General features: G+C 39.4%; 1 protein-coding gene across 1 annotated transcript; it reads right to left on the bottom strand.

The window, feature by feature from the left end:
* Positions 1–908: 908 nt before the first annotated feature.
* On the bottom strand, positions 909–20508 carry LOC311262335 (sacsin-like). The gene is made up of 8 exons (XM_084361661.1): positions 20421–20508; positions 18629–18668; positions 17731–17818; positions 17449–17560; positions 16173–16319; positions 14629–16060; positions 13404–13492; positions 909–13308 (listed from the first exon to the last, which is right to left on the bottom strand). Exons 2-8 carry the CDS (start codon positions 18649–18651, stop codon positions 2309–2311), a joined length of 12891 nt encoding a protein of 4296 aa, XP_084217787.1. The 5' UTR covers positions 18652–18668; positions 20421–20508; the 3' UTR covers positions 909–2308.
* Positions 20509–25274: the final 4766 nt, after the last annotated feature.

The raw sequence follows: 25274 nt of genomic DNA, 5'->3' as shown, positions 1-25274 counted from the left end.
AACATATGGAAAGATACATTTGTCTGATATATGGTTAGTTGTCATTATTTTCATAACATGATTTCTTAATGAGTAAAAAAGTGCTTTTAACTTGAAATGGTTGTCCTCACTGGAAACTGAACATCCAGGTGACCTTTCTCTTAACGTTAACGTCTTTCTCTTTAATTCTTTAATTGTAAAAACCATGGACGCCCACACAGCTGTGTTCAATATTCTGGCTGATAATACTCCTGCTCAGGTTGAAGGTATTAAACTGGAATTAGATCTCACAGACAAAGTGAAAAATTCATTCAAAATCCTATTGGCATTTGTAAGTAAGTTTCCACTACCTCATACTGAGTTTTGGGGATTTATGGTTCAAGGGTGAGAAACGTTTTTACAGATGCCATTCAACTCACTGGGCTACAGATTTGAGATCTTTATGACGGGAAACGGCGGTGCTCATATGGCTTTTGTCCACAGGGATCACCAACTAACCTTCCTTTTCATGTGTTACCCTGTGCTGGGTGGCAGACAAAACTGTATTGTGGTAGTGAATTTTATAGGGAACCCATGTTAACGCTGATGGTTTCATTCACTTCATAATGATACGTTGAGGAAGAAAACTATTGCTAGTTGAAAACTATAGAAATACCGTTTTATTCTAAGTCCAGAATAGTCCAAAAACAAGTTAGAAAGCTGTGTAAAACATAATTAAACAGAATGTAATAATTTGCTAATCCTTTTTAGCATATATTAAATTGAAAAAGTACAAAGACAATATATTTAATGTTTATATACAAAAGATTGCACTTTTTATTGATTTAGACAACGTCCCAACATTTTGGGAATCATGGTTGTATCATCTGGAAATAGTCATTTTAAATTCACTAGTTGTAGCTACCCCTAGCAACATTTTACCATGACATTTAAAGATATGAAACAGGAACTGCAGTTTCATCCTTGATTAAATTTCATTGTTTTATTTTTTTTCAGAAGGTAAAGGTTAATACAACAGCAACAAAAATGAAAAAAATATTCTAAATTTTTTATATTTGCATTTCCATAACAAAGTCATGCCGTGATTATATTGATCCTCAGTGATTTGCTAAAACAAAAACCAAAAAACAAGATATTTCATTTCATACATCATATGGTGAATATACTGTATCTGTCCTCAGTGAGTAGTCATAAATGTTTACAATATGGCAAAAAAAATAATAATTTGCATTTGGCTAGTAAAGTATTTAATGCAGTGATTCTATTTGCAGTGAGTAGTTATACATGTTTACAAGACTGCAAATTAAAAAAAGGATATTTAATTTCATAACAAAGCTGTCATAAATGTTCATAAAATCGCAACAACAAAAAAAACATTTCATAAAGCGCATTTTCATAGAGTGATTATATTTGCCATCAGTGAGTACTTATAAATGTTTACCACAATGCGAAAAAAAAAAATTCATAACAAAATCTTACCTTGATTATATTGGTCCTCAGTGAGTAGTAAACATTTTAACAACGTTGCTAAAACAAAAGCCAAAAAACAAGATATTTCATTTCATAGATCATGTGGTGAATATACCGTATCGGTCCTCAGTGAGTAATCATAAATGTTTACAATATGGCAAAAAAAAAAAAAATACATTTGCATTTGGCTAGTAAAGTATTTAATGCAGTGATTCTAGTTGCATTGAGTAGTTAAACATGTTTACAAGAAGATATTTAATTTCATAACAAAGCTGTACACTGATTATACCGGTCCTCAGTGAGTATTCATAAATGTTTACAACATTACAATGAAAATGAAAAATAAAAATAATTTCCTAACAAAACTGTACTCTGATCATATTGGTCCTCATTGGGTAGTCATTAATGTTCATAAAATTACAACAACATAATAAAAAAAAAACATTTCATAAAGCGCATTTTCATAGAGTGATTATATTTGCCATCAGTGAGTACTTATAAATGTTTACTACAATACAAAAACAAAATTCCATTTTCATAACAAAGTCACACAATGATTATACTGGGCATCAGTAAGTAGTTATAAATGTTTACAACACTGCAAAAGAAAAAAAAGCATTTCATAAAGCCACTTATTTTACTGGTCCTCAGTGATTGGTCATAAATGTTCACAAAATTGCTAATAAAAAACTGCTCAGTAAAGAGTCAAAGATTAGAATATGTGTAACAGTCATCATTCTTATGTTATATGAATGAGAAATGAGAAATGTTATATGTTGAACAAATTATGCTGTTGTTTTGTTATCAGTTTTGTTCAAGATAACAATATGGTAACAGCTTTTTTAGCTGTTTTGAATTCCTAGTTCACATACGCCTCTACTTTATCGAGAAGCTCAGATGCCTTGCTCAGTGCCAACATTTCATTCTCTGATTTGAACTGTCCGTTTGGAATATGGGGAAATGGATGGCAGTTGGGATACTGAGTCTTTTTGCCGTCTACTCCCAGCGTCTTCAGATTTTCCACAATTTGAGGTAGAACTCTCAGTTGGACGTTATAAAGGGAAACTCGTACAGCTAGGGCTGAAATGGAGCTGCTGTTGGGATGTTGACCATGTCTTTTATACTCAGCAGCTATGAGAGCCTTTTCCACTACTTGATGGACTTTGAACAGACACCACTCTGTGCTGCCCCCACCTGTGTCTTTGTGAGCTGCATTGAGATCACAACGAGCCTGTCTACACCAGCGCTGGGCCTCTTCTCTGTTCGGCTTCGGGACATTTTCATTATGGTCCCAAAAGTTGTAGGACTGGTGGGCTCTAGAGAATCTCTCTCGACCGTCTCTGTGTCGCCTGGCCTCCTGATTCCACTGATCATAGAAGTCTCTGAAATTTGAGTTTCCCCTTGAAGAGGACGAACCTGCAGTCTTGCCATTGTCTTTGTTGAGCTCATTAATTCGATTCTGCAAGTACTGGCATGCCTCAGTGGCAAGTGATTGGCAGTCAGGGTTTTTGTCAGGATGCCATCTCAGGTACAGTCGTTTGATAGCTTTATTCCTCTCCTCTTGAGGAAGGGTCCAGATCTCTGCCAAACACTTATCAATTTCCCTTTTAGCTTCTTCAATAGACGTTGGTAAGGATCCTGTAGATGAGGAACTCGTAGATGAGGAACTTGTAGTTGATGACTGGGAAGAATGTGGCCCAGCTCCTGCTAGTGGCTCCAGCTCCATGCAAGAGGCTTCAGCAGATGTGCAAGTCCTCCCTTTTGTTTTCTTTTGTCGTTTAATCTGATACAGGTCGAGACAACTGACTTCAATTGGCTCATCCCCTCCAATATCTATTTTGTACCGCTGTGAATATGGTCCAGAGTGTCCAGTCAGTTCTTCAACAATAACTGCATAAATGTACTTGTTGTTAGTGCTGTAGCCAACATATTCGCCCTCTTCAAAGTTGTTGAGCAAGTTCATGTCTAAGAAATCGTGCCATTCCTCTGGAATATCTGTTCCAGGTGCTGATTGTTGACTGACGCTTTCAGTTTCAGCACTGTCACGGATACCATTGTTAGCCAGAGTTTTCTTAACCTCTTGCAGGTTATTACACGTGAGAAGTTTACCGAGAACCTGGAGGTGAATTGGTGCTATTCTGTTTCCCAGGAGAGCATTAATCTCCTTTGTCAATGTCATATTGATGTCAGTTATCACCTGCAGAGACATGTCATTGTTGTGTTTTAAGTAAAAGATGCAACCTTGTTGCCCTCCTTTGACAAACACATCGGTTTCGGTGGCAGTTTTGTGTAGTGGCTCTTTTCCCAGCCAAAGCTTTGTTTCCAGACTTTTGCAGCAAACAATCTGAATACTGCCAAAAGTCTTCATGCACATCTCAGAAGCTTCTTCTGGTGTAATTTTTCCCTGTGACTGCTGTCTGATAAGACAAATTAATCCATGTTTAAATGCTCCTGAGGACAGATGTGTGTCAAACCATCTATGAAATTCACAGTTAGTTTCAAGCTCACAAAGCTGCATGTGTAATTCCACTACTTTCTCCTCAGTAAACTGACACAACATTTTAGGCTGAAATTTCTGAGGCAGCAACTTCACCAACCGATGATGCTCATAGATGTCAGGGCCCAAATGACATTTACTGAGTTTCTCAAGCAACACAAACTTATTCTCCAGTGCGTCTTCCAACCTTTTGATCTCAAACGTTGTGTCATTGTAGTAGAGTGTGCATGATGGGTATAATTTACCATCTCTTGCAGGAAGATATAAAGTCTTTACATCATCAACGTGGGAATGATTTTCTTGAGATTCGATTAACTGAAAAAACTGCTGAACAGCACGTTTTACAGTTTTCAGTTGGTTTGGGTTTAGTTCTGGTTTATCACAGGAATCAGCATAAACTGCTGCCAGAACATTACAATACTGCACTGCAGTAGGTTTGTCCTTTACACCAATTTTCTTGAAGAAGACTGCGAACACGCCATCCTGGGGAGAAATGCTGTACAAATACGGCCTGAACTCGCGATCATAGGGGAGTGTAAGACACACATCATCAGGCCTCACAAGTTCTTTGTCTTTTTCAACCAACACAACAGGAAGATCAGCCAGTGGTCGGCCTTCAGAGCTGTTTGCTTGCAGGTAGGCATACGAACTTCGAAACACATTAGCACGGGTTTCGATCAACTGGTCAGTTTCACAGTGTGACTGACAGATGTTGCTCATGTTACTGGTTACAAAGCTTGAAGGTGGTTGTTCATGAGCTCCTGCATTTTTCATCATAGTCATGAGCGTCTGTGACTTGTAAACTGGCAGATGTATGATTGGCATTGAAGACCAGATCAGTTCTTGATGCTTGGCATCGCTTTCAATCAAAGATCCTCTGATTTTTACAGCAGTACCCTCAGCAGCAAATGGTTTGTGGTAGTTGCACAGTTCTTCTCGAATTTTCTTAGGGAAAATGAACTTGATGTCAGCTATGCTCTCCAGCAACCTTTCCTCTTTGTTACTGTTACTGTTACTGTCTACCATAGCCAAAGCTGTTTTGAAAATCAATGATGATTTCTCTCTCAATGCTTCATACTGACAGTTTCCTTTAGCCTCTGATTCTAACTGGTGTGCAAAATCTATTATGTCATCTTTTGACACAACATGCTTCATTCCAAGTTCTCTGAGTAGCTGTTTTGGTTTCTTTGTTGTTTGTACAGTTTCTCCACACAACTCAGTCCAAAATCTCTCAGGCACAAATCTCTCTTTGGGCAACATTTTCTTGTACAGCTTGACACTGTCGTCAAAGTAGTATGACGCTGTCTCCAAACTGCCTTGAGAACTGCGAATCAGTTTGACTGTCTTCAGTGAGGAGATGATTTTGTCCTTATTCTGACAATAATTTACACTGTGTTGTAATGACAGTAACAGTTTGAGGCATTGAAGCAGCTGGCTCTCTGTGAGTCTGTGTACAATGGGAAGAATGAACTTCATTAAATACTCCAAATCTGTCAGGATTTGGATCTTCAACATTTGTGACAGAGTGCAGTTCTCTGGATTGTACTGCAGAAAAATGCTGTTGCTGTTGGGCAGACCGAATAGGTCTGAATAGGTCATTGAGCATGTAGTGTTGAGAATAAATACCTCGTTAGGTCCATCAATTCTCACTCGGTTACCATGTATTGTTTCAAATAATGGTAAGGATTTGAGTTTTCTCTGATACTCTTGTTTGTCTTCGGACTTGAATACTCCTTCCTGCAGGAAACGCTGAAGCTCTTTCATCTCATCAGTGGAAAGCTGGGAAAACTCTGAGTGTTTAATGTTGTAGACCTGGTCCAACACAGAGCTTTTATCATTCACATCCACAAGTTCAGGGTGTAGAAGTGAATGAACATACTGTCGGTCTCCATGTATCTCAGAGAAGAATACAGTGTCAAGCTTCATGAAACCGAGTTTAAAGAGGATGCCTGATAGGTCTCTTTCTGACGAGAAGTGAATCACATTTGGCATCTCCTTCATTGTTGTCAGGAAGTGTTTGTTGTTCAACCTTGGACACACAACAGGTAAAAAGCAGCAGTCATGGAAGAGCTGCCTCACATCACGCATTGTCAGACTTTGTACATCATCACTGGACGTTGCAGGCTTAATCTGACTTGTCAAGAACTTCCAAAGTAATTTCAACCATTTCAAAGCTGTCTCATTTTGGATATGAAGACCATTGTCTGGATCAACTTCACAGATCTGAAGAAGACGCTCAACTGCAGGCTTCAGATATTTGACTGCAGAGGGAACTGTTAAACCTTTGACAAGATTGAATGTTTGCAGAACATGAGTGTGGACTTGATTGGTTCGATAATCTGCAAATTGGTCCTCGCAGCCAACGAATAGACTCTCGTATGCTGATATCAGCTTGGGAGTTTTGGAGTTAAACACTCCCAGAACATTGTCTCTTGTTAGAAGAAGTGGGAGTCCATTGAGCAAACTGGAATTGTCCTTGGTGACCTTTTTCAAGTCTCTTTCAAACTCCTTTAAGCAAAAACTCAAGAGCTTTGAGCATCTTGTTTCATCTCTGATCAGAGTGGCGGTGATAGGCAGGGGTAAATCCTTATCTGTTTTTGTTGGGTCATTGAGGGGCTTTTCTCTCAGGAAAGTCTGAACAGTTGAAGGATTCAAATCTTTTACTGCCACGCCAGCAGATTTGAAACTATTCCAAACTTTTTGCATTTTAATGGAAAAAGGAACCAATGTCATTCCAAGATCTTCCAAAATTGGAACAACCTCTTCACTTCCTGGCTGTGTCAGGTAAGGTGCCTCAGTTGATTTAGTTTCTCTGACGTTACACCAGTCAAAAGAGTACTCCTTAAACTCACGGTTTGCAATGACACGTGTTGAACTCCTCAACACTGGAATCACATTGAGGCCTCTTTCGCTGATTGATCTGTATACCTCATGTATCATTTCATGCCAATCCTGACCAACATCTTTGGACACAGTCGGCCAAAAACACAAGTAGGAGCTACTTAAGTATGACTCTATCTGTGCAGAAGAGACTTTCTTATCTGGCATGCAACTGCTGATGTAATGAAGGAGATCTGCATACAGTGGAGCAATGACATTCTGTTTCAAAGATTCATTCCAGTTAGATTTTAAACTTTGGCCATCCTCTTTCCAAAGGCTTCTTCTGGCAGAATCTACCTCAAAGTTTGCATTGACATGCACTGGAAGTCCAGTTTTCCCTGGCAAAGGAAGTGAACAAAAGGCTTCTCCAATGAAATCTGTGTGGCTGGATGATGCTTGACCCTTTGAGCTAGCACGTGCTGCTATTGCTACTTGGGGAAGTTTGGCTGATAGTCTTATTTCTCCTTCCCCACTGTTTTTGAATGAGCCAAACTGTTCTGCAATGATCCATTTACTTTGTGTTTTATCTGAGGTTGAAATCACAGTTCCATAAATGGCCTTTTGTGGCGTTACTGGTCTGTGAGATTGCAGTGCATTTTGTTGAAGTTTTACAAAAGCATCTTTTCTTTCCCTGCTTGTTTGTGGTATATTTTTTTCAACCATGAAGATGGTTTCAAGTTTTCCTGAATGTTCATTGATCTCATGGACTTCTATTTTGCAGATGTTTTTTAGAAACATAATTAGTCCTTCAGGATCTTCAGAAAGGGCAGAGCAGAGACTTTTCATGTCATCGTCAGTGACTTCCTGCTTTGATATCTTAGAGCTGTCTGCCATGGTACCCATCCTTAGAGGTAACCTGAACATGGTGCCCTCTTTAAGAGGAAATTTGTCAGGAAGAAAGGATTTGTAGACATCCATGTACATGTTCTTGAAAGTGTCAGCTAGTCCATAGCCAATGCCAGGTCGTGCTTGCTCTGAATGACTTTCAATGTATTTCTGATTTGGATCAGAAATGCAGAGTAATTTATCTCCAGTGAGGATTGAGGGGCAGTCAGTGAGATGGTAAACAGAGTTGAATCCCACTCCGTATTTTCCTATTTTTCCTGGAGAGTTGTGCTTTCCTCCTTCTCCCAGCTGTTGAATGCCTGTCAGGTCAGCATCAGAAAACACCTTGTTGTTGAACACACACAGTGCTGGACCCTGCAGATGGTTCCATTTCTTCCCAAATGTTTTTTCTTTGCCATGCTGTCGTTTGTCCCAAACAAAGTGAATTTCTGTTGCCTCTGCATCATCAGCATTTTGGATAAGCTCTTTAAGGATATCCTTCTTTGATGGATAGGCTGAAATGATGTTTTTAATTCGAACAGTTAGTTGTTCCTGCTGTTGAAACTCAAAAGCAAATGGTGAAATGTTCTCCACTACATGGTTTTGCAGAGTATGATGTCTGGTAGTTTTGATTCCAAAATGGCGAGCCATAACACGTGGGATATTCTCATGGCATAATGTGATACCTGAAGCAACTGGCATCCATGCGCTGTCATTGTAGAACAACTTACTTGCAGGTTGTAAAACACCATGTTCATTGGGCATGAGACAATCACCCGTTGTTTTCTCTTTGGCCTCATAAATCCCTGTGTTTAAAATTGTGAGGCAAATTGACAGATCACTCTTTGGCAGGGGCTTTTTGCCATGTTGAGAGTGCAATTCATGGAGCACAGTTTGAAACTGATGGACTGTGAAATATTTTTCAACACCTACACTTTCCCAGAGCTTCCTGAAAGGAGCGAAAGCAGGTGGAAGCACATAGAGATAGGGTTTTGCTTCAAATTGGCCAGTTTCAGCTATATGGTTCACATTCACAAATGTGCCGCCAACAAGAACAAATGGGAATGAATTTGCCCTCTCTGAAATGAAATCGGAATTCCCACAATAACTGAGCCACTGATCCAAAAACCTATAGCATTCATATGCTATTTTGAGAAGCATGGGTCTGTCAATGGATTGAGATTGCCTGCATGCTTCTTGCAGCTGCTGAAGTACTGCCTCAGGCTTCGGACTGTCATTAACTCCCAAAATCTGTAGGACTGGATCAGTGTTGTGTATTTTCAGATTTGTATGATCCAGCACTGGTTGTGTCATGTTAACAAGTAGGGAGCATTTTTCACTGAAGATATCAGTGGGCCTTTCAAGTGTTACTTTTCTTTCCTTTTTTGTGTCTCCAGGGGAAAATGCTGGAAGAAGTTTAGTTGTCCTGAGTGTTTCCCAGTGGAGAGAGTCTTTGTCATTCATGTGATCCTTCATGAGTTCAAGAAGGCACTTCAAACGGCCATATGCTTTCTTTTTGTCAGTGCTCCAGGTTTTGGTGATTGTGCCTGCCTTCTTTGTGATGTCTTCTAATGGGAGATGATCATTTGCCATTCCAAGTTCCAACAAGCGCTGAATCCTTTTTGGGGAGCAAAAGTCATTTTTGGTACCACCAAGCAAGCGCCCCTCTTCTGGTTCAAAAAGACAAGCCACTTTCCCTGATGGATTCACAAGTTTCTTGATGTACTGGAGCTGTCCGCTTTTTGTTGGGATGCATGGAGAGCAGACAAGTAGTGTATCAATTTCTTTGATGTTGAGGTCAATAGCATGCAGCACAAGAGTATCTCTACTCTTAGGATCCATGGTACCAAGGTTGTTAAACACTGCTTCTTGGTAAAACCTCTCCCAGTTCCATGTTCTGTTCTGTAAAACCTTTTCTAGGCCAGCCTGTTTGAAGCTCTTTCTCAACCACAGTGGAAGAGGGACAATGTGGTTGGGTGCTTTTGCATATTTCTTGCACACCTGCATTGCAAGTGCACTGATGTCTTTATTTTCTTCAATGCTCTCGTGTAGAAATATGGCATTGTCCATTGAGCACCAATGTTCTCCATCACTAAAGATCTCTGGACCAATGGAGTGCTGGGCAATGACGGAATAAAATGCATCCACCAAAGGCTTGAACGTTTCACTCACTTTCTCTCTATTTGGCCAGAAGGTGTGATAGTTGTAATTTTCCAGTTTGTTGTTTTCAGACATTTCCTTTAGTACCGACAGCACAGTAACATATGCTTTCACTACAGGATCCTGAAGAAGGGCTTTGTTCCAGTCATGTTTCACTCCACTCTCCCAAAGACCTTTTCGGTTGCTCGTCACAGCAAATGTTCCATTCACATTGACGGGAAGACCTGTGTGAATTGAAAGAGGAAGGAATGAAAATGCCTGTCCAACAAGATTAGTTTCCAATGAGGCCAGTTTACCAGTTTTTGGATCATTCTGCAAAGGTACAGCAATCCCCCCAATGGGCAAAGAGAAACTGGCTTTCTTGTTTTCTTGAAGGGCCATTTCCAAAGAATGTTGTGTCCCAAAGCAGTTGTACAGGAGCCAGGACTGGACTTCAGCAACATCAGATTTCTGGCTTGTTATTTGTACAATGTTTACTGTGCAGCAGTCAATGATGTCTTTGCATTTTCTATTAAGTTTCATCAATGATTTCTCAGCTTGACGCTGACACTTAGACACATTGGATTTATCAGGAGCCTTCGTTGTACTCAAAATGGTTTTGGAGACAGTGAAAACGGTTTCTATTTCCTCTTCTCTTGGCGGAGTTGATGCATCCTTTGAGATAGTTTGTAGAGATAATGCATTGATGTTCTTCAGAAACAGCAGGTGAGTTTGTGAATTCTCAGTAAAGTGCTGTTGAAAAGTGACAATAGTGTGTTCATGATACACCTTTGTGCTTATTTCTGACTTGAGGGCCTCTTTTTCAGTTCGGAAAGGTAGTTTGATGAGAGTGCCTGGATAGGGTTTGGGCGGACTTTGTTTGGTGAAGTTACAATCAAAAATGCGTTCATATGGTCCAAACTGACCAGGAAAACAATGGAAAAGTCGCTGTTGAGCGAGATTCAGCTTGATTCCAGGATTTGTCTTATGTTTGATGTGCTTCTTGAGGTGAGTTACATTTGGATCAAGGATGAGAAGACTATTGCCACTGAGGATAGAAGGAATATCTGTCACATGATAGACAGTATTGAATCCAAGTCCAAACTTTCCAATTTTCTCCACCTCCTTTTCTTTCGAAGCAGCGCCAACTCTGACAATATTTCCCCAATCCTCAGCTGTGAACTGCTCATTATTAAATGCCCAAAGACAAGGTCCCTGACAAAGGTTCATGTCAGGGTCAATGAGACTTTCAGGGGCATCTGTGTGCACTCTGAAATCCACCAAGAACTTACAGGTTTCTGCCCCAGCATCCTCTGCATTTTGTATAAGCTCTTTGAAGATGTCACTTTCTTCATCATATTCTTTAAGAATGTTTTTAATCCTTGTTGTTATCGGTTCAGACTGACCACACTGTTCGATTCCCACTAACTCTGGATCGAGGATGTAGGTACTGAGAAATCGGATGTTCAACCATTCAGCTGCTGCTTTTGGGATTTCCTCATGGACAACATGGACTTCCTCTTGGCTGAACATCAGCTCATTCAGCCCATTTTTGCTTACATCACAGAAGACTGCTGTTGACAGTGGTTTAAGGGTATATTGTTCACCCTCCATTAGGACTGGCACCGGGATGTCATCCTGAACTGTCTTCTTCTCTTTCCACAGCCAGTTAAGAATTTCAATTGACGCTTTTATCTCAGAGGAACTTGCAAATGGCTGTTGCCTTTCTTCAATCGTTTGCTGAAGAGAATGCAGAATGCCAACAATTTCTTCATCTGAAAGTGATGTTTTCAGGCCGAACTTCTTGAGCAACCTCTTGTACGGCAGAAATTCATCTGGCACCTTCCCAATGTAAGCGCTCAGATCGAGATTAGGGGGGTAATCTAGAACCAGATCCTGTGGTGATACAAACTGGTTGTGACTCCACAACCAGCTACTGTCCTTGTTCATGACTTTTGCAAATGCAGAGATGTTGTTCTGCATGTGTTCGTAAATGCTACGCAACTTCCTTTTGAAATCCACATTAGTGTCAGGATCGGCCATGGTCACTGCTTCTGATTTCAAAACTGACAAATTCTCTATCACTTTTTCAGGTGGGGGTAGGCGTTTGAGACCAAGTTTGCTGGTAACTCTGTCACTGAAATGTCCCACCAGAGGCATGACATGCCCAACAATGTCCTCATACATAGAATGCCTTATTTCATCTGGACAGAAGAAACAACTTTCCTGAGATTCTTCATTGCAGTGTTTTTTGTCATCAAAGGACTTAGCACATGGGACCCATTTTAGCATTTTCAGGCAATCAAGCTGATCATCAGAAAATTTTGACAGTAGATCATTAGTATCCAACATTTTCAAGAGCACCTGAGCCCTTTTGAGAGCCTCAGATTGAGAGTCAGCATCCAGTTGGTCAATCAGTGTGGCGGCATGCAATAAGTGCTCAGGTGACACATCCACTTCTTTATTTAGCAATCCAAGATCTGTTAGACTTTTAAGCATCTCCGATGTTTCAGTGTATACAGGTGGGGGGAAGAAATCTGACTCAAAAATGACTTTGAAACTTTGAATTGTTGGATCAAAAAAACCTGAGGTCTTTTTCAGCTCTCCATTGACTTCAATGAAGCTCAAGTCCTTACATTTGCATTTCAAGGTCTGGTTTTGAGAGAAAAGGACAGCACCATGCTGTAAAATCCAAGACATGATTTTCTCAGTGTTTTCTTTGTTGCAAACTCCCCTCTCAATACAGTCAATGAGGAGAGCGGCTGCTTCAGCTGTGTCCAAGAGTTTAACTTTGAGCAGTTGTAACAGTCTGCGATCAGCCTCAGTTGCACACTGCACAACTGAATCAGGCATAGGGAACTCTGTTGGTACTGTTAGACCAGAAATCAGGAGCACAGCCTGCTTTGATTGAGCTGCGACACATGAGCCTTTCATGGTTTGAAACAGAGGCAACTTTGAGAGAAAATCTTTCTCAATGACTGAAAGAGAATCCAGACGAGAGAGATAATCTTTCAGTTCTTCTCTTGCCCTGTGAGAGGCAGTCTTGAGTTCTCTGATGAGATCCTGAGAATCTAAATTCACGAAGACTTTCATGACACTCCTTGGAGATGGGCAAAGCACATAAGAGTCTAAGTCTTCATGCTTGAGCCACTTGTTGCCTCTCACCACTGTGCCACCTACTTTGTTCACCAACTGAGCTATTTGTTCTGGCAAGTCAATCTGTTTGCTTTTCTGAAAAATAAGAGTTGTGTTCTGCTGTAGTCTTGCTAGTGATACAGGCTGACTGCCAGACAGGGGACTGACTGGTATTAATGGCATTCCAGTAAATTTACTTAACTCTTTGAAGTGAGTATTGAGAAATTTCCAGAATTCTTGGAGCCAGTCCAAAGGTGGAAGCTGACTGTTGCCGAAGTCCCAGGTAACAAGCCCCGTCCCCATCTGCTTCCAGTCCTGTGGCAAATACCTCCTCGCATAATCAGCCACCTGGTCTGCATCAATGTTGATGACCTTGAATAGATCTAGAAAACATTTATGAAAATATATACATAAATATATGTATATGTAGTGTGAAAACATGCACATTATAATTCCTGTATTCTATGAAGTGACTTACTTTTTCTGGCCAGTTCTTTCAGGTGGGTACTGCAGGCTGGACTGAGATCATCTGGGATGAAGAGGTGTTGGCAGCATGGTAGCAAGACTCTGCACAAAGGATAAATTTGTTAATTGGGCATGCAAAAAAATCATTTGTATATAATTTTAGTCTACATTAAGTGACCAAACATAGATCGTCTTTTTAAAATCAAAATCCAGTCAAACGGGGCTAAAATAACAGCACCTGTCAAATAATACACTAAAGCAAAAAGGCCTGAGTTGATCGGCACTAATGATCCTAAGAATGGATTTGGACAACAACTACCAACATGTTAACTTAATAAAATGAAAATGCTTTAATGGTGCCTCCCTCCATATAAGCAGATTGGAAATGGGCCAGATTAAAAACTCAAAGCACACGTCAAATAAATTTCTCCGAGAGATGGTTTCTGTCATTTTAGGTTGTTTGTTTTGTTTTTGGTCCTAAGTTTGGTTTTAATAAGTTATTCAATGCTATAAGATGGGAGTGAAATATCATTGTTGAAAGTTGAACCCATCAGTACTGTGCAGACTCCAAACGGCTGAAATGACAGCACTAGAATAATATGGCAAAGTTAATGTCGGGAGATTCTGGCTTTATTTTTGTACAGTGGTAGGAAATGGATATGCATCATCCATCTTTATACATGTCAATGCGTGACACTATGTCGATATTGTGTTTGGAGCCCGTTTCACTGCCCCCAAGTGGCAAAAAAATCCATTAATTCAGGTTGATGTTCAAAGCTGAAATTGAACAATATTAATAATTTATGTCATAAGCTACACAATAAACGTTAGTAACCGCAGCCACAACATAAACATCAGTACAAAATATCCTCCTCAACTCAAGGGCTTCTTGCACAGGGATTATAGATTATTTAGAGGGCAAGTTAAAGAAGTTGTTTACAGCCTACAGCTGGCTAGAATCTTCAGCATCCACCATATTGTTTGGTCTACATTTTGCTCAATAATCAGTAGTGATTATACAGTAGGAATACTGATGGAAAAATCATTAAAAAACAATTATTTGGCTTGTGTACGACAAAGTATTAAACAACAAGAACCAGACCAAATGACATTTTTCCTACTTTAGATATACTGTAAGCCCAAATGGTCATGGCAACAAACCAGTTACCCTTTATTTACAATAATACATACACCTTTATTTTCTATCTGGAGAATAAGGCCAAAAATGAAAACCCTACCTTGGAAATTCATGGCTGTCGATTAGTGCAGTGTCCTCGTCTCTGTCTGTGAAAGATCTGAAAGAGCCATCGTTTAGTGGAAGCAGCTGAAGACCCTTGAGATCTCTGTATTTTCCATCACTCAAAATGTACTCCAAAAGACAGAGCTTGTCATCTTTGGGGATGATGTGTGTGCCAATCCTGCGGAGAATGTCTCTTACAAAAGCTGGAGTCACATGTTTTAGGATGTTGAGGTGTGGATAGGCCTCATGTATAGCTCTTGCAACACTGCCTGGTAAAGTGACAAGGTTTTCTCCACAGGAAACCAAAGTCCTTTTGATGGCGGCCAATGTATCTGGGTTTGTTGGACCATTACAGGGGAACACAGCTTCTGACGGAGTGACAAACGTTCTTTCATCCTTGGCAAGAGAAAGGACAGCCACATTCTGTCTGAATAAGTGTCGGAGAACATCCAGAGCAACCGCATACCATTTGTCTTTGTGTTTTATCTGGCTGATATCTGGCCACAGATCGTACACAGACGGGGCAGGCAGAATAGATTCTTGGGCAAGTTTGATGGCATCTTGAATGATCTTGAGGTATGCGTGTGGGAGCACCTCCTTCATCAGCAATTCGTTCCAGACAGCATGTTCGTCATGTTTCTGGTCTTCCTCTTGCCACTTGATGTGTCTTCTGTTGTCTGTGAGGCCAAAGAATGCGTTGACATAAACTGGGAGTCCTGTCTTGTTGGATTCATTGTTTGGGAGGGGGAGAAAGCAGCTCAGTCTACTTTCCTGACAGTCTCTCTTCTCACCACAAGGGAATGCCAAGTCAACTTGAGGGAAAAACTTCAAATTTTCTGCGAGTGAATCAAGTTTTTCTACCTTGCCTTCTTTCATGGTGCATGTTGTCACAAGCCACTTTGTTTCTTTGTGGTCTTCTGAGGTGAGGGTTATCGATTTGAACCTTGTTGAACCCTCAACGACTGACTCATCTTCTGACTCCAACACGACATCTGTGCGGACTGAGGATTTTACTTCAAGTCTGGTGTTAACAGTGCCATGTAGGCTGACATGTATCAAGGACACAGACGTCACATTTTTCAGGAACAGGAGGCTCAAGTCTGCATCAGCAATGAAGCTTTCAAAAAGATCAACCACCCTGTTAGAGTCATAGAGATTGTTTGAAATATCTGATGCCTTGTTGCGCAAGGGGAATCTGAAAATTGTCCCATCAAACTGCTGATCCTCTTTGATGGCTTTTGACCATTCTTGTCTGCTCACAAGTGAACATATATCTCGAAAGGGTTGGAACTGATCGTGCATCGTCATCAGAGCGTCTTGGTGTTCTGGATCATCCAAAAACCATCGAAAGCCTCCCTCTCTTTTTCCAAATATTTTTTCTTGGGGGTCCATGAGACCAAGGGACCCTGAACTGAATATACATGGCACATCTGTGAATAAAGTGAAACAGATATTGAGCCATTAATTTACTACACAAATTTACTACAGGCTCTTCAAACTGAGACTGTTCGATGCATGTGTGGTAAATGTACATAGTTTCACCTGTTATGTGGTAAACAGAGTTGAAGCCAATTCCAAACCTCCCGACTTTGTTTGGGTCATCACGCTTGACACTCCTCCCTGCACTCTGAATTCCCTCCCAGTCGTCATCAGTGAATGCTGCATTGTTGTAGGCGTAGAGAGCGGGACCTTTGCATAAACAAACAAACAAAACAAAATACAGAGTACCAAAGAATCAGTGAAGTATATTCTAGAGACTAGAGTTAGGCAATTGGAAGAATATATCCGCTATCGGGTCCATCTCCTGTTTGCATTTTTAGGAGATTTCTTTGGCCGATTTACATCATTTTTATTTTGCTAGTGCAATGGTCTGCTTTTGAAGATTGAGTGAGAGCTGCTTCTCAGCGACAGACTCTTTCAGCAAGTTACCACAGTACCAGACAGGCCAGCAATGGCAGAGAGAGGTAGTGTGGACAAACGGCATGTAAAGCCAAAAATCCACCCTCCTTTTTTTTAATCCTAAAGTTTCAAAAATAAACTTTTGAGCTCTCCTCCAGTTCGGCCATGCCTCTCTCCCCCAGAGCTCCATGGCGCACAGCAAGTGTCTGTCAGCAAACAGCGGCTCTATATCTCTGCTCCACCCAGTATTTTCACATATACAGTATCTCTGTGAATTCAGGGTTTATTCCGACCGAAGTTGGTGATTGTTGGGACACACTAATCAGAACGTTTTTTTTTACTTTTATTGTTTCTATCATCTTCCAATAAAGTGTGTTTTACAATGAGTTACCAAGGTAATAAAGTTCATTTTAGGTTCAGTGAAAGACAGAAATTTGATTCAGGTGTATGATTGTGTTTTTCTGTTAGATAAGGAAAATAAGAATGGGGGCTGTTTGGAAATTCCTAAGGATAAATGATTAGCCTGTCAGACTGCCACCTTATCAACTGATCATGAGAACCAAGATAATAATTTTTGTGATCTACTGTCATGCCGAAACTTCGACAAAAACTTTCCACACATGTTCTCTCTGGCCAACCACCCTGGTTTTTGACAGGAAACTAACAAGAAAACAAGCAGAAAAAACAAACTCTCAAAAGAAGGGCAGCCGAATAACAAACTCTGGGTGCTTTTCCAAAAAAAAGAAAAAAAGAAATGCAAGTGAAGAAACTAAAAAGATACGCTAGCATAATAAAAAGTACCTTGTGTTATCGGGCTACATCACATTTGCTCTTACTACCTATTTTATGATCTATTTTTGTTGAAAATTATATTATGAAAAACCACAGAACAATGATAATCTCTGAATATCCCGCATACCTTGGTATTCTCCCAGTTCATCAGTCCACAGGCTCTCAGTCCCGTAGCTTCTCTCATCATGGATGAAAACCACTTCTGTGGCTTGAGCGTCATCTGCATTTTGAATCAGCTCCTGTTGACGAACAAAAACGACAACCATTAACAGAGCGTAGCAGACCAAAGCTAAAATTCAAGGATTTCCATTCTGCACTGCAATCACTGTGCCAACCTTCAGAGTTATAGTTAAAGCTCCAGCATACCCTTAGTCCACCCCGACAGGAATTATTAATTATGCTGCCTAACCTTCAAAATTTGTCCACCATCTGGATATCGACGTAGAATATCTTTCAGGTAGTCAATGAAGGGCGGTGCTGTTGCCCCAAAAGACGTTCTGAAAAAGAAAACAAGGGTTAAAATTCAAAATCAACACAAGGTGACTCATCAAGAAGCAATTAAAGGGGAAGAGCAGGGATTAGAGTCAGTCTCATGTATTTGACTTATATTTAGCCATAAAGTTTAAGTGCTTTACTTGAAAGTAGATGATACCTGTTGTTTCCTTGTTGGCCCATAAAAATGCCTCAGAGCTATCAGAGCTATAATGTTCACAAGTATATTGTATGTGACTTTGCTCTCTTATACACAAGGAATATTACACCTATAGCTGACTTGCTTGAATATAAATTTTGACTTTTACAGTGTCAGGTGATAACTAGTTACAAATAGTTACATAGTTAAATAGTTAAAAGTTATAAGGCAATATTTAAGAATTTTAGTTTAAAACATTTTAAATGAAACATAATAAACAAATTAACAAAAGTGAACATTAAAAGACGTGGTAAATAACAAGTTGCTGCTTGTTAATTCTATGATTCAACAGCTTTTACAGAGAGCGTCTCTAGGTTCACAGGTTAATGTGGCATAGACTCAACAATAATATTCTGTAAAATATGATGTATAGCGCTTCAGAAGGCCAAAAATTAATAACCAGAATAGAATTCACAGTTGATTTTTTTTTTTGTAAGTTTCATAAGTTTATTAAGAAATCAGTGCCAGTAAGTCAAATATTGCTTCAGTGCACAACTCAGGTCAAAATACCACCTCCCTCAGTTGCCCTCAAAATAAAAGAAGAACAACAGCTGGTCTGCCTCTTCCGGTCATCACTTAGCACATTAAAGTACAAATAGACAGAGATGAAACTCACCGAGTATTTTTCTTCGTACTCATCCTGCCTGGGATGGATGCTGTAAGAGAGTGAAGAGTGTTGTCACAAAATCACTGCAGAACAAACTTCTACTTTCATCCACATCAAACTCAAATGAAATCAGTGTAGTCGCTGGCAATAATTGTGAGGTTACACAGAGCTGTGAGGTCTGAGCACATAAAAGTTGATAAAATACCTTATAAATACATTAGTGCAGCTGAACATTTGTTTTAATGCTATAACATGTATAGATCAACATAATCAAACTTTATTGCATAGTGTATGTACTGTACTGTGCTGACCGCGATTATAGTGGTCCAAGACTCAAACTTTTAACTGTAAGTTCAAAATGTTTTCATCAATAAATGCAAAATGTTTTCTTAACATGAGCAAAAGCTCCAACCCTGTGTAATCAACGCAGTTATTTCTCTTTTTATTGTTTACTTATATGTGTATTTAGATGTAAATATTACCAGACCACAGATGCACATGTGTAAACTGTTTTGTAGTCTTTTATTACACAGAAACTAGAAGAAAATTAAGTAAGAGAACTTTGAGCCTGATTTAACCAGATAACTTTGCTGAGTCACACTTCTGTACTGTAGAGGAAATGAGGAACTGCTGCTTGCTAGGCTTCTGGACTCCTCTGAAACCTGCTCTAGTGCATACTCAGTTGTCCAGTTTTATGAATTGCCTGGTTCATCGAAGTAGTAACATACTTTTCCCCAGAATACAGCTGTCTAACACACAAGAAGGTGCAGGACAGTCAGAACAATCAATTAACTTATCTTCTTCTTAACATATGCTTGATTAACATGTTAACCATTCAGCCATGAATTTGATTTTGCCACATCACCTGTGCCTTTCATACTGATTGTCTAACCGACTTCTCTGATACTGTAGTAGTATTAGAGCAGTGTAATTGTTGGTTCAAGTTCCCGTAACCCAAACCTGGCCGAAACTGAGGCTGGCAACATGCCTGCATCTATGGTTTTGGGCAGAGCAACGTCAACTACCCAAGCAGGAAAAACTCAAACTGAGAATGTTGTCCATCTACTTTGGAAATAAACACACGCCTGCAAACTTTGGCAAGATATCATCCAAGATTTATCTTGAAGGGGATACTACCCAAGATAAATCTTGGATAATATCTATGTGTAACTTTGAACTTTTTGTGCAAGCGTCAACACAATATATGAAGTATTTTTGCAATCTCATTTTATTTGTTGCAAAGTTTTATGTTCATAAATGTTAACTGACTGAGGCAAAACCTCACTTCCAGGAAATTGAGCTGTATGTTAAGACAATATCTTCAGAAAACATCTAAAATGTATTTATTTACATTGAACCCTGGCATGTTTGATCTTATTTTTTATTTATCCTTGTTTATCCCTTATTCGTTTGCTTGTACACTTGTTTATATTTCTCTTTAACTGTTTTTTTTCCTGATGATTATTTGTATCATTTGTATAAAAAATAAAAATAAATACAAAACCTGAAATGGACGAATAAATAGCATTTTAAATGAGTAGTGTAAGAAATGTAAGAAAAAGAAAATGTGATAAGTAAGATTAAAGAACAAATTAACTTTTTTAAACGTCATGGATTCAGTTCGTAAATTCTTAGACATTGAAAGAATAAATGTTCCGTATATCGTTGTCCATCCTATACAAACCTACTTAACATACTGCATGTTAATTGCTCAGAGATGCTGATGAAGACAATAATTAATATTAATACATTTAAAAGGATCAAAACAACAATTAAACGGTAGCTAGTAAAATCACATTACCTCAGTCATGTTCGTGGAGGAGTCGCATCAGTCCCAGACAAACTGAAGGATGTTACATCAGGTGTGCTGCTTATAAAGGCTGCTGATGGTCCAATCCCAACACCGCACGTCGTTACTAACAACATAACTGCGGATAACTTTCGGTTTCCGCCGAATTCAAGTGCCAGCTTGTACTAAATGAAACTTAGGGAAGCAGCGACATTAAAGCGCATCAAGCATCGTTTCTTCTTCTGCCTCCAGTGAAACGAAACGAAACGAAACTGATTTATCGGAGTCATCTCCGTGGACCTGACCTCAGATGGCCCCGTATTATCATCATCATGTGCACACATCGGTATAATAAAGGCATTCTGATCAGAGTAGACTGATTCATTCATTAGTTGACAACAACAACTAACAACAAGTTAGTTAACTGTTAACTAACACGGCACATTGTATCACTACTACAGTGAAAAAAATAAGTAATGCTTATTAATTAAATTAAAAAATCACCAAAAGAGCGACAGATGTGTTTGATCACCTGTGTAACAGTAACCACCTGTCACGACCGTGTGTGTGATATGCAGTGGCGGATCTAGCAATTTGGGGGCCCAAGGCGAACTTAGCTAGGGAGCCCTCCACATCCGTTCTTTTAACACAAAAAAAGTAGGAAGGGCCACCCCTCACACTTACTCCATAAATATGTTTTAATAATGTCTGTCTCTAGTGTCACTTGTGTTGAATGTGTGTTTTAGCAAAAGACTGGAAGAAGTAGTCAATATGGGTTCGATGCAGAATGTTAAAGCCTCATCTTGAGTGCCAAAAGGTTTTAGAGAGTTGAAAAGTGTTAGTTGAATGTAACGTATGAAACAAGTGTCTAATATGCTTGTGTGCACATCCCTTCAGAAACAGGCTCCAGCCTGCTGTAAGTATGTACAGGTTTTGTGTAAATTATTAATGGACGGAGGAGACAGGAAGCGTAACACAAAGACTGAATCTGGTATATATGCAAACTTCTCCCTCGCAAACAAAAATAGTTTGAAATGTATTCTCACGTGTGGACTTTGGGAAGAGACGTGAAAAGCCTTGTAAACATTTTTATAGTATGAAAGGACGGTGGGAACTGGCCACTTCCAGGGTGAGACGAAGCACACTCCGAGCACAAGGAGAAGACAGTTCTGCTCTGGTGACTGCTCAGATCCTCCTGAGCAAACTTTTGCTGTTAAAGAATAACTACCGTTTTTTACAACCTGGAACTTATTTCTAGCATAAAATACGATGCTTTACTCACCGAGATAACTTTGGTGTCATTTGGCTTCGTTTGGACGAAATTAGATCCAGTGGAGCGCCGCGCATATCCATATAATGCGAGTGATCCGGGCACCGAAGCGCAGCCTCTATGAGCATTATCTGCCATGAAACTAGTTCATTTCACCAATATTTTGTTACGATACGCTAGTGCTGTTCCCCTCTGAGTCCGGGCTTGTCTGTTGTCAACATCCGGGGTCTGTAGGTTGACCTACTACCTCTGACCTGGACGATGTCGTCTCTGAGCTGCGCGCGCACCCGCAACAGCCGGCTTGTTTACCTGTAGCTGCTACTGCTAGTTTGACCCCGGATGTTGATAACAGACGAGCCCGGACTCAGAGGGGAATAGCTCTAGCGTATCATGACAAAATATTGGTGAAATGAACTAGTTTCGTGGCGCTACACTGGATCTAATTTCGTCCGAACGACTTCAAATGACACCAAAGTTATCTGGGTGGGGGGTAAATGATAATATATTTTGCTAGAAATAAGGTCCAGGTTGTAAAAAACGGTAGTTATCCTTTAACATATGGAAAGATACATTTGTCTGATAAATGGTTAGTTGTCATTATTTTCATAACATGATTTCTTAATGAATAAAAAAGTGCTTTTAACTTGAAATGGTTGTCCTCACTGGAAACTAAACATCCAGGTGACCTTTCTCTTAACGTTAACGTCTTTCTCATTTTATATATTTTTAATGCTCCTGTATGAGGCCCGAGTGAACACATTTCAGTTTAGCTTGAGCTAATTGTAAAAACCATGGACGCCCACACAGCTGTGTTCAATATTCTGGCTGATAATACTGCCGCTCAGGTTGAAGGTATTAAACTGGAATTATATCTCACAGACAAAGTGAAAAAATTCATTAAAAATCCTATTGGCATTTGTAAGTACGCTAAGAACTAAACATGTAGGCTCAGAAGTTGGCTTACCATGGGTGCTTTACAGTTCAATTTGAAAACATTTCCACTACCTCATACTGAGTTTTTGTGATTTTTGGTTCAAGGTTGAGAAACTTTTTACAGATGCCATACAACTCAAACTTTCTGGGCTACAGATTTAGGATTTTATGACAGGAAACGGCAGTGCTCATATGGATTTGTCCACAGGGATAACCAGCTATCCTTCCTTTTCATGTGTTACCCTGTGCTGGGTGGCAGACAAAACTGTATTTTTGTAGTTAATTTTATAGGGAACCCATGTAAACGCCAGTCCAGAATAGTCCAAAAACAAGTTAGAAAGCTGTGTAAAACATAATTAAACAGAATGTAATAATTTTCTAACCATTTTTGGCATATATTACATTTTAAAAAGTACAAAGACAATATATTTAATGGAATCAATGAAATCTCCTTGCACAGCCACAGGTAGTCAGGTGCTGGTAGGCAGCAGGAACGTGTGAGCTTAACAAACAAATCCTCTGCACACTGACATAGACTTTACTATAGTACTTTATTAAAGGAAACAACTCGTTTGGCGTTCAGCGTCATCAGGTTCACCTCAGGTCTGACCTGAGCATTCGCAGGTGTGTTTAAATGCTTGCTGTTCACATGACCAATTTCATTTTTTTCTTTTTTTCTAAGCAAGACTCAAACAGTAAACACATCACAGTATACAAAACAATACAATTACATCAATCATGAAGTTGAAAAATATGTATCAACCATGGTATAAAGTTAAAAACTTCAAAATTTCAATGCATGAATATTATAGCAAAATCTATTTACATATGAGCAAACAATAATACACAAAACGAGGGAAAAAAAGTAGAAATACTACAAAGTACTATATCCCAGCTTGAGACCACAGCCAGTACCTATATACAGAAATACAAATACCTTTATGCAGAAAAACAATATAACATGACAAGAATAATATACATCCTACAAATCTATCCCTTACTCACTGCTCCGCAGGTGATAGTGCAGGCTCGACTTTCCCTACGCAGGATGGTACAACTTTCCCTACGCAGGGTGATGGCTCAACTTACCCTATGTATCCTACGGGGAGAAAAAGGTTAAAGAAAACAACTCAAATCCTGTGCATCATTCATTCCAAAAGGTTCAACAGCAGACCGTTCATTAATCCAAAATGCTTCCCTTCTCAGGAGCTGTTTGATGATGTTCCCCCCTCTCGGATTAGGCAACACTCTTTCAATTCCAATAAATCTGAGGGAAGCTGCAGAACCATGATTTTTATCTTTGCAATGTCTGGCGATGGCGTAATCAAGATTATTGTTTCTGATGGCCGCTTTATGCTCAGCAATCCTCAACTTCAGATTACGCTTTGTTTGGCCAACATACATCAAGCCGCATGGGCAAATAAGCACATAAATTACATGAGTGGAAAGACAATTGATAAATTCTTTTACAATATATTTCTTTCCTGAATGGGGATGATCAAATGTTTTGTATCAAATGTGTTGGCACAATGTGCACATTTTCCACATCTATAATTCCCATAAACTTGCTGAGAAAGCCAGTTGGTTTGTGTTGGTTCACTATACATGGAACTGACAACAGTGTCTCTCACATTTCTGCCTCTCTTGAAGCAAAATCGAGGTCTGGAGGCAGATAGATGGTTTAGGCTCAGGTCACATTCTAGTACTTTCCAATGTCTATTAATAATTTGTTTGACTTGCCTTGAAGCTGTGGAATATTCTGACACATAGGTGGTTCTGTTTATATTTTCATGCTGAGAAGGTGGAGGATTTAATAATTCATCCCTCTCCCTCTTATTAGCCTTCTAATAGCCCTGTCAATAAGAGATTTGTCATATCCCCTTTGTTTGAACCGTTCAGCCATTTCTTTAGCCTTAATGTGGTAATCCTCTTCATTACTGCATATTCTTCTCAACCTGATGAACTGCCCATATGGGATATTATTAATGAGGTGGTCAGGATGGAAACTAGTTGCATGTAAAACAGTGTTTCTGTTTCGATGTTTTTACGATAGATAGATGTCTCCAATCTCCTGTTGTCATTCACAGAAATGAGTAGATGTGAAAAATGAATCTCTTTTTGACTATATTCCATAGTGAATTTAGTTAGAATATGTCCCATTAATGTAATAATTGAATACCTTAAGGTCATCTTCACTGCCTACAAATCCCATCACAATGTCATCAGTAAATCTGCGAAAAAACAAAATGTTACCAGAAAATGGATTGTTATTAAATATATGCTTTTATTCCCACAATCCCATATACAAATTTGCATAGTTAGGGGCAAAAGGTGACCCCATACTCGTGCCTTGAGATTGCAAAAAATATTTTTTAATTAAACATAAAGTAATTAGACTTCAGAATAAACTTCGTCAATATCATAAGCAGTTCGGCAGGGAGAACATCTTTTCTAGGTTCCAAGTAAAAGTCCATGGCTTCTAAACCACCTTCATGTGGGATGTTGGTATAAAGGGCTTCAACATCAAAAGTAACCAGAAAAGAGTTTTCAGCCATAGTAATGTGAGTCAGCAATTTTAAGACATCAGTGGTGTCTGCCACATATGATGGTAATGTCTTCACAATGTCTTTAATGAAAAAGTCCACAAATTGGCTTAAAGGTTC

Source organism: Pagrus pagrus, assembly GCF_965226575.1.
Source record: "Pagrus pagrus genome assembly, chromosome: 9".
NCBI classification, from domain to species: Eukaryota; Metazoa; Chordata; class Actinopteri; order Spariformes; family Sparidae; genus Pagrus; species Pagrus pagrus.
This window is presented reverse-complemented; position numbering and strand designations above follow the sequence as displayed.

What these genes read in the sequence shown, in the direction of transcription:
- LOC311262335 (XM_084361661.1), bottom strand. Translation starts at nt 18,651, where the DNA reads ATGAGTACGAAGAAAAATACTCG. An exon ending in CTCTGTTTACCACATAACAG is followed by an intron (nt 16,061 to 16,172) that starts GTGAAACTATGT and finishes CTTTATTCACAG; the next exon opens with ATGTGCCATGTATATTCAGT. An exon ending in GAAAGAACTGGCCAGAAAAA is followed by an intron (nt 13,309 to 13,403) that starts GTAAGTCACTTC and finishes AATGTTTTCTAG; the next exon opens with ATCTATTCAAGGTCATCAAC.